General features: G+C 43.3%; 1 protein-coding gene across 1 annotated transcript in view; it reads left to right on the top strand.

Annotated features, from left to right (window-relative positions):
* RPRD1B (regulation of nuclear pre-mRNA domain containing 1B) overlaps positions 1 to 8,292 on the top strand; it is a 56,895-nt gene extending 48,603 nt beyond the window's left edge. The window contains exon 7 of the mRNA XM_040247333.1: positions 5,640 to 8,292. Within this exon, the coding sequence (XP_040103267.1) occupies positions 5,640 to 5,789 (150 nt within the window). The 3' untranslated portion in view covers positions 5,790 to 8,292. The remainder of the gene's footprint in view (positions 1 to 5,639) is intronic.
* Positions 8,293 to 12,222: the final 3,930 nt, after the last annotated feature.

Here is a 12,222-nt window from a genome sequence, read left to right as displayed (position 1 = left end):
GTACCAGAGTTTATCCACTCCCCTACTTGACGTCTTGGTTGATTCCAGCTTTGGGTAATTATGAATAAGGCTGCTGTAAACGGTGGTGTGATGGGATTTGTGTGGGCACAGTTACTCAGCTCCTTTGGGTAAATATCAGCAACCATAGTCGTATGGTAAGAGCATGTTTGGTTTTATAAGAAGCTACCAAATTGTCTTCCAAAGTAGCTGCACCATGTCGCCTTCCCACCAGGGATGTATTTGAGCATCCCTCCCACTCTGCCTCCTCCTGGCACATGGTGATGTCTTTCCTGCGCTCTGACTATTCTGGCAGGTATGGGGTGGTATCTCAATGTTGTTTATGTTTTTAATGTTTATTTTATTTTTGCTCTGCTGGGTCTTTGTTGCTTTGTGCAGGCTTTCTCTAGTTGTAGCGAGTGGGAGCTACTCTTCATTGTGGTATGGGGGCTTCTTATCGCAGTGGCTGCAGAGCACAAACTCTAGGGTGTGTGTTTCAGTAGCACAAGCTCCAGAGCACGGGCTCAGTAGTTGTGGCAGATGGTCTCAGTTGCCCTGAGGCATGTGGGATCTTCATGGAACAGGGATCAAACTTGTATCTCCTGCATTGCAAGGTGGACTCTTTAACTACGGGGACCACCAGCAAAGCCCTCAGTATTGTTTTAATTTGCATTTCCCTGATGACATGTGATGTCTTTCACAGACATTTTCTCCCAGTCTCTGGCTTATCTTTTCATTCTCTTGGCAGTCTTTTCTAGAATTGAAATTTTTCATTTTAATGAAATCCAGTTTGTCATTTCTTTCATGGATCATGTTGTTGATGTTGTATGTAAAATACTATCTGCTCTCCATTGTATTGCCTTTGCTCCTTTGTCAAAGATTGGTTGACTGTTTATATATTCTGGGCCCTCTATTCTGTTGCACTCATCTTTTTGTCTGTTCTTTTGCCAGCATTGCGTTCTTGATTACAACAGCTTAAAGTAAGTCTTAGAGTTAAGTAGTGTCTAGCTTTGTTCTTTTACTAGTGTGTTGACTCTTCAGAATCTTTTGCCTCACCATATAAACTTTAGAATTAGTTTGTTTATATCTTCAAAATAACTTGCTGTGGTTTTGATTGAGATTGCCTTGGATCTGCAGATCAAGTTGAGAAGAACTGACATTGTAAGAGAATTGCATCTTCCTATCCATCAACATGGAATATCTCTCTATTTATTTACCTCTTCTATGTTCAATCATCAGAATTTTGTAGTTTTCCTCTTGTAGATGTCATAGATATTTTGTTAGCTTTATACTTAAGTATTTCATTGTTTTAAGACTAATGTAAACAGTATTGGGTTTTATTTTCAATTCTACTAGTTCATTCAAAAGCAATTGACTTTTATATATTAATGTTGTATCTTGCAACTCTTTTTTTTTTTAAATCCTGTTCATTGGCTCCTGCTTTCATCCTTTGTCTAGTGATGCCCTCCTCCTAGACTCATGAACCTGCTCTTAAAATAGAAATGTCTGTGGATAGAAAACAAGAAGACCTCTCTGGGTCACGAGGACGTGTGGGCCTGATCCATCCACTTTCAGAGTGCTATGAAAAGAGGACTTTAATGTGGAACATACTTCCTTTCATTAAAATGAATTTTCTCTAATGATATCTAGAATATAATAGCAATCTAAACATGATGAGATCTTCATGACCCAGATAATCACGATGGTGTGATCACTCACCTAGAGCCAGACATCCTGGAATGTGAAGTCAAGTGGGCCTTAGAAAGCATCACTATGAACAAAGCTAGCTGAGGTGATGGAATTCCAACTGAGCTATTTCAAATCTTGAAAGATGATGCTGTGAAAGTGCTGCCCTCAATATGCTAGCAAATTTGGAAAACTCAGCAGTGGCCACAGGACTGGAAAAGGTCAGTTTTCATTCCAATCCCAAAAAAAGGCAATGCCAGAGAATGCTCAAACTACCATACAATTGCACTCATCTCACATGCTAGTAAAGTAACACTCAAAATTCTCCAAGCCAGGCTTCAGCAATACGTGAACCGTGAACTTCCTGATGGTCAAGCTGGTTTTAGAAAAGGCAGAGGAACCAGAGATCAAATTGCGAACATCTGCTGGATCATTGAAAAAGTAAGAGAGTTCCAGAAAAACATCTATTTCTGCTTTATTGACTATGCCAAAGCCTTTGACTGTGTGGATCACAATCAACTGTGGAAAATTCTGAAAGAGATGGGAATACCAGACCACCTGACCTGTATGCAGGTCAGGAAGCAACAGTTAGCACTGGACATGGAACAACAGACTGGTTCCAAATAGGAGAAGGAGTATGTCAAGGCTGTATATTGTCTCCCTGCTTATTTAACTTATATGTGGAGTACATCATGAGAAACGCTGGGCTGGAGGAAGCACAGGCTGGAATCAAGATTGCTGGGAGAAATATCAATAACCTCAGATATTCAGATGACACCACTCTTATGGCAAAAAGTGAAGAGGAACTAAAGAGCCTCTTGATGAAAGTGAAAGAGGAGAGTGAAAAAGTTGGCTTAAAGCTCAACATTCAGAAAACTAAGATCATGGCATCTGGTCCCATCACTTCATGCCAAATAGATGGGGAAACAGTGGAAACAGTGTCAGACTTTTATTTTTTTGAGCTCCAAAATCACTGCAGATGGTGATTGCAGCTATGAAATTAAAAGACGCTTACTCTTTGGAAGGAAAGTTTGACCAACCTAGATAGCATATTGAAAAGCAGAGATATTACTTTGCCAAGAAAGGTCCATCTAGTCAAGGCTATGGTTTTTCCAGTGGTCATGTATGGATGTGAGAGTTGGACTGTGAAGAAGACTGAGTGCCAAAGAATTGATGCTTTTGAACTGTGGTGTTGGAGAAGACTCTTGAGAGTCCCTTGGACTGCAAGGAGATCCAACCCGTCCATCCTAAAGGAGACCAGTCCTTGGTGTTCATTGGAAGGGCCGATGCTGAGGCTGAAACTCCAGCACTTTGGCCACCTCATGCGAAGAGTTGACTCATTGGAAAAGACCCTGATGCTGGGGGAATTGGGGGCAGGAGGAGAAGGGGACGACAGAGGATGAGATGGCTGGATGGCATCACTGACTCAATGCACATGTGTCTGAGTGAACTCTGGGAGTTGGTGATGGACAGGGAGGCCTGGCGTGCTGTGATTCATGGGGTCTCAGACTTGGACACGACTGAGCGACTGAACTGAAACATGAGGAGATACCCTCCCACCTCTTGTACGCCTAAAGAGGAACAAATGAGGTTGTTTTTTTTTTTAAGATGAGAGTTGTTTGAATTTAAGGTAGTGTGGGAGTGTTAATCCAATCAACCACCTTTTGATCTCAGGTGGACTTGCTAAATTAGTCTGAGGATCACCCGAGAGTACGGACCCTTGGATTCTGATCCTAGGTCAGCTCTCCAGAGACTCGGTGATTTTCAAACTGTCCTTGAGGAATTCCTCCTTCAACTGAAGTGGTCTCTGACTGCTCTGGATGGCTCTGAGTTGAGGTGGCTTTCATGTTTCAGCTTTGGTCAGAGGATGGTCACTGGGAACAAGGGGTAACTATTACCCCTTTTGTACCTAGAATTCAGGAGAAGTTCAAGAAATTAATCCATGTCCAGTAATATAGAATAGGTCTCCTCTGTTAGCTTCCTGTGACATCTGTAAAACCAAAGGAGAAAACTGTTTGTAGAAGGAAGAGCAGAGAACTTTGACATTTTATTAATAGATCCTCAGATTTGAAATCAGTTTTTTGTTTCAAGAATGAAAGGTGATTACTGTTACATAATCCTATCTTTTATATATTGTTAATTCATTGGGCAGCTGTGTAGATAGTTACTGTTTGCAGGGCACTGCTGGGCATGGTGGGTGCTGGGGAGGCAGTTGGGTTTGGTCCTTGCCTTCAGATGCTTACTGGTTTGTTGGGGGAGTCACTGGGAATAATTTACAGAAGTCATTATTTTAGTTGTGTAAAGTCTACAGAAGAAAGGAAGGGGCTAGCAGGAGAGCTTCCTTTCTTTACTTGTCCCTTGACTCTGTTTGAGGGCTTGTGTGACCAGCTCTCACTTCAGGGGGAAGGCTGACAGCCAGCAGTCACTTGGGGGCAGAGCCTCCCTGCTCATTTCCCCATTTCCCTCTCCCACTCCTTGCTTGGAATTTGTCTTTACAACTTCAGCTAAGTGTTCTTTTTTTAACCTATTTCTTATCTTATCACTCTTCTTCAAACCTTTTGCCTCTCTAAGTGTATGGAAGGTATCTGGTATGAAGGAATCTAGAACATGAAGAAAAACGTTATGGGTGCTACACTTCCCTCATTTTCAGATAAAGAAGGATGGAGGAAAGGAGGGAACACGTCCACAGTCACACTGGAACTTGGGAGTCGGAGCCAGGACTAAGCCCAGGGCTTTGTGTCTCAGCCCAGTGCTCTGTTATGTTCCTGTAGGAGAGGCTTTAGTCAGCAAGGGTCCAGTCTCAGGAGCCTCCTTGTCTTTGCAGAAACACCGAAGAGGGTGAGAAAAGAAAAAAGTCGAGCCCCAAAGGAGCCATAAACCAGATGTCCTCTGGCCTAGAGTTGTTACCCAAGATCTTTTACCTGGGAGCTGAGGAAAGAAAATAGTATATTCAGTTCCTGTCATCAGGGAGTCGTATTTTAGAGGAACGCAGAACTCTGACATGTGGAGAGAGCGCCTAAGAGCAGCCCGTTAGGGGCACGGCACCCAGGAAGGCAGCAGAGATGGGGACCAGTGTATTGGACGAGGAGGAAAGATTTTCCTAGAGAGGCGGGACTCAGCAGTTGGCGAAGGAGCAGAGTCAGGACCTTGCCAAGACCAGGAGAAGAAAGAGAGCCCTTCAGGCTTGGGGGATCCTGGACAAACAGCCAGTGCAGGCTCTGGCCTGTGCAGCATGTGGGCAGGAGCTAATTTTAGAAGACCTTGCACTCAGATCAGTCATGGAGATAGTGTGGCACCATGCTTCCCTTTATCAGAGGAGGGACTTGATGAAAGCTGGGCTTCTGAAAGATAAGTCCAGGGGCATATTTAGGGGTGACTGCTAGAAGGCCTCAGCAGGGCCTTGCTACAGTGCCTACGTGTGGAACAAGGAAGTCCTGAACCAGGCGGTGGCGGTGGGAATTTTGAGCTTCTGAAGTCCTTGTCTATGAAGATGCTAACTCTGGGTTAATCTAAGTTTAACATAGAAAATACAGTTAGCTCTAGAGTGGTTTTCCTAGTCATGTCTAGGTGGAGCCTTCAGAATAATTGTAAAGCTCAAGCATTATTTTATCTTACAAAGTATTTTGAAATAGATAAGCACTAAAGACACTACAAATACAAAACATCACTTTTTACTTCCAGATTTCAGGCACTCAGTTAAATACTGTTTAATTCACTGTTGCCAGTATCGAACTCTAGAGCTTTCGTTTTTTGTGTAAAGTCTTGCTTTTGAGCATTTGAAAACCTGAGCCTGGTAGCCTAGCTGAATGTGTGAGGGGCTTTCTGGTCAGGAGCACACACACTAGGAGGCTGAGAGTATTTGTATCAGCTCCTTAACGTAACTGCATTGTCTCCTCGGGAATATAAACAGAAGCTTGTTTTCTCTTTGTCCTTAACGTAACTCTTTGTCTCCTCAGGAATATAAACAGAAGCTTGCTCGGGTAACCCAGGTCCGCAAGGAACTCAAGTCCCACATTCAGAGTTTGCCAGACCTCTCGTTGCTGCCCAACGTCACAGGGGGCTTGGCCCCCCTGCCCTCTGCTGGTGACCTGTTTTCAACTGACTAGGGCAGGTGTCATGCCCCAGATTCCCATCTGTACCAGCAGAAAGAAGAGGGCACGTCATGGTTGGAAATAACCTGGAAGCCCCTGGTTCTGTCCCTCGTTCAGTCGGCCCCCATCCTCAAGAAAGAACCACAGACTGAATCTCCTCCCTCTCCGGCCTCTCCTCTGTCGAGCACAATTGAGAACAGTGGCAAATGGAATCCAGTTTCAATGTATACTTGGAAAGATTACAAACTCACTTCATGTTTCCATGCCCCTGTTGGTTTTCCCCTTGAGCCCTCTCTTGTACACCTAAGAAGTTATGAAAATCATGTGTAGAAGAATCTTGTCCCTCATGACGACATTGTGTCATGAAAGCAGTTGCTCCTTTTCGAGCTGGGCTTGTTCAGGTTCAGGGCAGGCTTCCGCCAAGGGACTCGGGTCTGGAATCATTGGCTTTCCTGGCTACCATACACCCCAGAGGTTGGAGGCACAACTGTTTTGAGCGTCTTTGCCATAAAGAGTTTGCCAAATCTCAGATTCTCCCTTGTTGTGACTTCTGGCAATGTGTTGCCAGAGGTTAGGTGCATGTGTTCTGTGAGCATACTAGAGAATCTAGCAGTAAAGATTCAAAGCCGATCTGGGACATCAAGCCACAGTTCCGAGACAGACTCATGGGTATCACAAGCGTGAATCAAAAATAAGGTATTTGCTCAAGGTTCCTATCAACCTTCCCAGGCTGCTCTGATCAAGGGTCCCACCCTCTCTGTTCAGGAGCACGTTTCTAGAAACATTATCCTTGCCCCACATTGTGAAAGCTTGAAGGCAGTTATTAGAAATAGCACAGTGGGCCCCTGAAACTGAAGGCTTTCTGGGAGTCCGGGTTCTGCTGTCGCTTTGACCCCATTGGGGGAATAGGGCACACACTACCAATTAATGCACTGCGTGGGCACACATCCACAGCATGGTAACTAAACTTGAAGCTCTCCCCTGCAGACCCGACACTCTGCATGCTTGTCTGTCCTTCAGTTCACACCACTGTACGTGTCTCTGTGCCCCTAGGAGGAGGAGTGCTTTGTGTCAGGTGTTGCTGAATAACCCATCTCGGGAAGGGGGAAAGTGAGGGATATTAATTGGGGGGTCTTAATTCCATTATCATGCCAGCTGACATTATGACTGTATGATGTAGTTAGGATTTTTATCTTACTTTTAGTAAAGGATGGCCTGCTGTCTGTAAATCATTCTCATTTGGCAGGCTGATTTTTGACATTGGAAAGGGCAGAAAACAATTCGCCCTAATAGTGTAATAGGAATTAGAGCCCGGAGGCTGAAATCCAAAAGCTATAAAAGGAATTCCTTGGAGGGGGCTTCAGGATTTCCATCATTTTGAGTTGTTCTTTTCAGGATTACCAAAAAAGCCAATTACATGTGATTCTACATGTTCAACGTGTTAGAGCATGGTGATGTCTTTTTAGAAGTGTAACAGGCTTCCCTTCAGGAAGCTCTCCTGCCTGCCATGAAGTGAAAATAAGGAAAAGTCACAGCAGGTATGCAGTTTAACTCTGTAGAACCTCGTAGCACAGATTGCGTAGCATTTAAGCTATTTTTCAGATTGAATACGGACTGTGTGTTGGTTACATATCGACACTGCCTGTCGTCCTGTCATTATTAAATTAATGGGTCTGTCTGTAAAGTGTTTCTCCCAGAGGCCATAGGGCAGTAAATGACTTTATCACAATTGCAAAATAAATTCCAGCCTTTGCTGTATCTGCATATGAGCCCCTCCCCATGTGGTGTGCTGCTGCGGTCTTGCAGGCAAGCTGCTTCTAAACAGATCGCCATGGACGTACTCTGTGCTTTCACCAAGGAAGCAGAATCTTAGCAGCCACAAACCAACCAGAAAGGTGGAGAAGGCATTTGCTCTCATCAGCTAGATGAAAATGTTATATAACATAATGGATTTTGCCCACTGCTGTGTTTTATCTGATTGAGTCTTTGACTAGAGATTGGTGCGTAATTATTACAGCAAGAGCAAGAGATGAAACTGTAGCAATTATGTAAATGAATGTGTTGGCCTCTTAACACCTGTTACTAGTAGACTTCCTATAAGGAGGTTAGTCCTGTTTTTTTTTTTTCCCAATGAAATGCTTTTGTTTTTTAACTCTCAATTCTCCCACATCCTCCCCAAGTATACTTTTTATTCTTTTGTTTAATTTAAATGACCCTTTCTCCTTGTATGTATGAGGTGACCAGGTGGGGTGGGGGTGGGGTTTGTTTTGTGTTTTCCTACACTTAGGACATCCATCGGCCTCCAAGACCTTTCCTTTAGGTCATGTTCCTCAGAAAGTCTTCAATCTTCCTTTGTTTGTTTTGTTTTATTTTTCTTAAAGAATATTTTTAAAGCTTAAATTTGTATATTAATTTAGGACTTTATTTAGAAGTATAGGCTGCCATTGGCGGTAGCAGTATATTCTGAAATGTCTCATAGATATATATTTTTGAATAAAGATGGTGTTGTTGAATGACATTGTACAATGTTTCTTTTCCCTTCCCTCTTAAGGAACCCTCAAAGCTTTCTTTGTAATCAGTGGGTAATTAGTAATCACCAATAGAGATTGTACTGTCTGCACAGAATCCTGTCTCAGGAGTTTTTGTGACTGTTAGTGGCCCATAAATACTTAGCTCTTACATAGAATTTTTTTGTTCTTTCCAGGGGGTTAGTTAGCTTTAATTAGCCAGTCCACACAGTATCCAAGAGAGGTACCTCCAGAGTTTTATCCTCATTGTACAGAAATGGGACTGATGGGGAGGTCACATGACTCTCCCTAGTACCACACAGTCTCTGACAGATTAAAACTTGGAAGTTCTTTGATTTCAGTGCTTTTGTTCACACCATCAGGCCTCCTAAGAGAGATTTGATGTTGGCAGTACAGTGAAAGCCACTCTGAACAGTAAAAAGAAACATGGGAGATAAAAAAATATTTTTTTGTGGGTTCCTTTTCACTTTCAAATTCAAGAGGGCATATTAACTATTACCAGTTAAAATTCAAAATATTGAAAAAATGGTTTGAAATATAGTCCTTTGAAGCAATTGATACTTTTAGAAGGATGGTTTTAACCTTTGTTATTGGTGAGAGCAGCATTTATTAGAAGTACAGTTATCTGTTTATCTCATGATGCGAAAAACTGCTGCAGTCATGGTCCTTCAGAGCTACATCTGTAGCAGCTCAAGATGAAGATCAGAGTTGGAAAGTTGAGACTATGGCATTAACCAAGTTCTTCCTTAAAATATAAAGGCTGGATATAATATGTGAATCTCAGGAAACAGTCTCCTTCTGTGTCCCCAGGTTTCATGGCCTAGTTAATGTCTTCACTCCTACCTATAAATAGTAAGTCCATAATTCCTCAGGTTTAATTAGCACTTCAGGCTACAAAATGTGACTCCGAGGTCCTCAGAGCTGAGGGTGGAACTACCCAAGAGTTCATGAATCTGTCAAACTGCTTTACTTTTGTGATGAGAGCGATTAACTGTGTGACCTTCCTGGCAAGTTACTTTCCTCTCTGGGCCTCAGTTTTCCCATCTTTGAAGTGTATTGGATGAAATTATTTCTAGACGCCCTGCCAGCCCTTAAGCATTTGATTTGTTGTGTTTCAGTAAATGAACGCAGGACTGAAGTCTGAGAATGCTGAATGGCATGTCCTGGATTGCCAACAGTACTTGATAAATAGAGTAATAATATCATCATTATACCATATATACTTATTTTTTAAGAAATATCTATGAAACCCTGGGGTACTGTACCCAATAGAGGTCAGAACATGAGACAGTGCCAAGACTAGGAAGATGAGAGTAAGCACAGTAGTTCACTATCTGGGTACAAACTGCCTGTATTTGGTCTATTTGAAATCTTTAAGAAAAAGCCATTCTCCATCCTGGCTTTGCTGTCTTAGTTTCTCTTGAGAGCATTCATCTAGCTAAACTCATTTCTCATCACCACCTCTGTGAGATTTTCCATTTAAAAATCATTCTTCCACTCTGAGGCACAGATTCAATTAAGAATCCATTATTCTCCTGTACAGTAGATTAGGATTCTCACAGCTTTATCTCGTGTTGGAAGCCCAGATTGTTCAATTTTTTAAGACTCTGAAATAGTTATTTTGCATTAAGAAGTCATTTCTACCACTGGTTTGATAAATATTAAAATTAGCAGTATGCATCAGAATGTATCTAATACTTTTCACAAACAAGAGCTGCAGCAAATGACAGTCCCCATCTTTCGATCTGTCACTCTGATGACCTTGGGCATGTCCCTCAGCCTCTCGGGACCTCAGCTGCTTCTTAAGGGCAATGAGTGAGGTTGAATAACTTTTGCCATCATTTCCTGATCTACAGTTCTGCAACTAGTGTTTCAAAATATTTCTTCCTACTGAGAATCTTATTAATACCACCTCACTCTGTAGATTTTTTAATGCCAGTTATCTGTGGGAACTCATGAAATTGATAAATCAAGTAATTATAACTATTAATAACGTTCAGTGAATTTAAACCGTTAATAACTTTAAATGTTGTTCAGTCACTAAGGCGTATCTGGATCTTTTGACACCCCATGAGTTGCAGCACACCAGGTTTCTCTGTCCTTCACTGTCTCCTGGAGCTTGCTTGGGACTCATGTCCATTGCGTTGGGAATGCTGTCTAACCATCTCCTCCTCTGCCGCCCCCCTTTCCTTTTGCCTCAGTCTTTCCCAGCACCAGGGTCTTTTCTAATGAGTTGGCTCTTTGCATCAGGTGGCCAAAATATTGGAGCTTCAGCTTCAACATCAGTCCTTCCAACTTTAAATGAGATGTAAAATAGGGCCTAATACCATGTCTGGGACAAATTAGGGGCTCAACAGTAGCTGTTAACTGTATTCAATAATGGTTGTAGTTATTTAAATGTACGTTTAACAAGATGTGAAAATACATGTCTTTTGGAAGACACTACATACCTATACCATACACTGAATTTATAATGGAGAGTCAAAAACCTGAAGCCCTCTTAAACTCCCTAACCCACACTGAAGGTGTAAAAGAAGTTAGAGGTGAAGGAGGAGAGTTCTTGGTGTGAATTTCTTTGAGAGAGCCGTTTGTGTGTTTTGAGTCTCCTCAGGGAGAGTAGTGGGTGTCAGCTGCCCCTCACCTCAAGGCCAAAGAAAGGGGGCCTGGGCGGAAACTTAATGTGCGTCCCCTGTAGGGTGACAATCCAGTGGACTACTCAGACCCTAGCCTGGAAAAATCTAAAGGATGAGCTACCAGTGTCTGGCTGGTTGCTTTGATGATGGAGCAGATGACAGAGGTGAGTATGGCCTCCACTCCTGGAGCCTGGATGTGGCAGAGGGGGGAGGAGGTTGCGTGCACACCTCCCTAGGACCGGATGTAGGCTGTGTGCGTGTGAGGGAACCAACATGCAGTCATCTCAGAGCCTGAACAAGAGGCAAGGGTTTCCTCCGGGAGGCAAACTTCCAGCTCACAGCGTGGACAGAGGAGCAGAAAGCAGGGCCACATGGTGGGCATCACTCTTGAGGGGTCTCTGGGCATGAAGACGGCAGGACTGGGAGGGAGAAGCCACCCTGAGGGGTGCTGGAGGAGTCCATGGGAGAAAGACACAGTTAAAACTTGCCAGGTCGGTGTCCAGTTACCACAACAGCTCAACTCAGGATTTTGTTCCTGCTTTGCCTTCATTTCCTCACTCCCACGGCCCTATCCCTGGAAGGGTCAGAAAGCTTAATACACAAGCAAGACTTTGCCTCCCTAATGCTGTCTTCCAGTCTGCAGCTGGCCCAGAGAAGCCTCAACTTCAAGTGATAAGCCATTTTGATTATAACGGAATTGGACATTTAAATTTCTGAACTGAGACTGTTATACACCTTAAGCGTGACTGTGTGTGTGTGTGCATGCTCAGTCATGTCTGACTCTTTACAACCCCAGGAACTGTAGCCCGCCAGGCTCCCCTGTCCATGGAATTTTCCAGGCAAGAATACTGGAGTGGGTTGCCATTTCCTTCTCCAGGGGATCTTCCCGATCCAGAAATCAAACCGGCATCTCTTGTGTCTCCTACATTGGCAGGCAGGTTCTTTACCACTGTACCACCTGGGAAGCCCCAAATGTACCTACAGGATGATATTAAGATGCACGAAGGAAGTGGAGGAAACTCCGGGAGATAGTGAAAGACAGGGAAGTCTGGCATGCTGCAGTCCATGAGGTCACAAAGAGTTGGACATGAATGACGAGAAGTTGCAGAGGCCTGAGTTTTCTTCTAGAATTAAGGGAGAGTAGGAGACAAAAATAAAGTTGCTTTGTGATTGTAATTCTCTACAAGCCTACCTGTTCATTGTAACGGTTGTTGTTTAGTCACCAAGTCATGTCTGACTCTTTGTGACCCATGGACTACATGTGGCCTGCGCCAGGCTCCTCTGTCC

This window comes from Oryx dammah, unplaced genomic scaffold (genome assembly GCF_014754425.2).
Source record: "Oryx dammah isolate SB20612 unplaced genomic scaffold, SCBI_Odam_1.1 HiC_scaffold_10, whole genome shotgun sequence".
NCBI classification, from domain to species: domain Eukaryota; kingdom Metazoa; phylum Chordata; class Mammalia; order Artiodactyla; family Bovidae; genus Oryx; species Oryx dammah.
The sequence above is the reverse complement of the archived record's forward strand: the minus strand, read 5'-3'. Positions and strand labels throughout refer to the sequence as shown.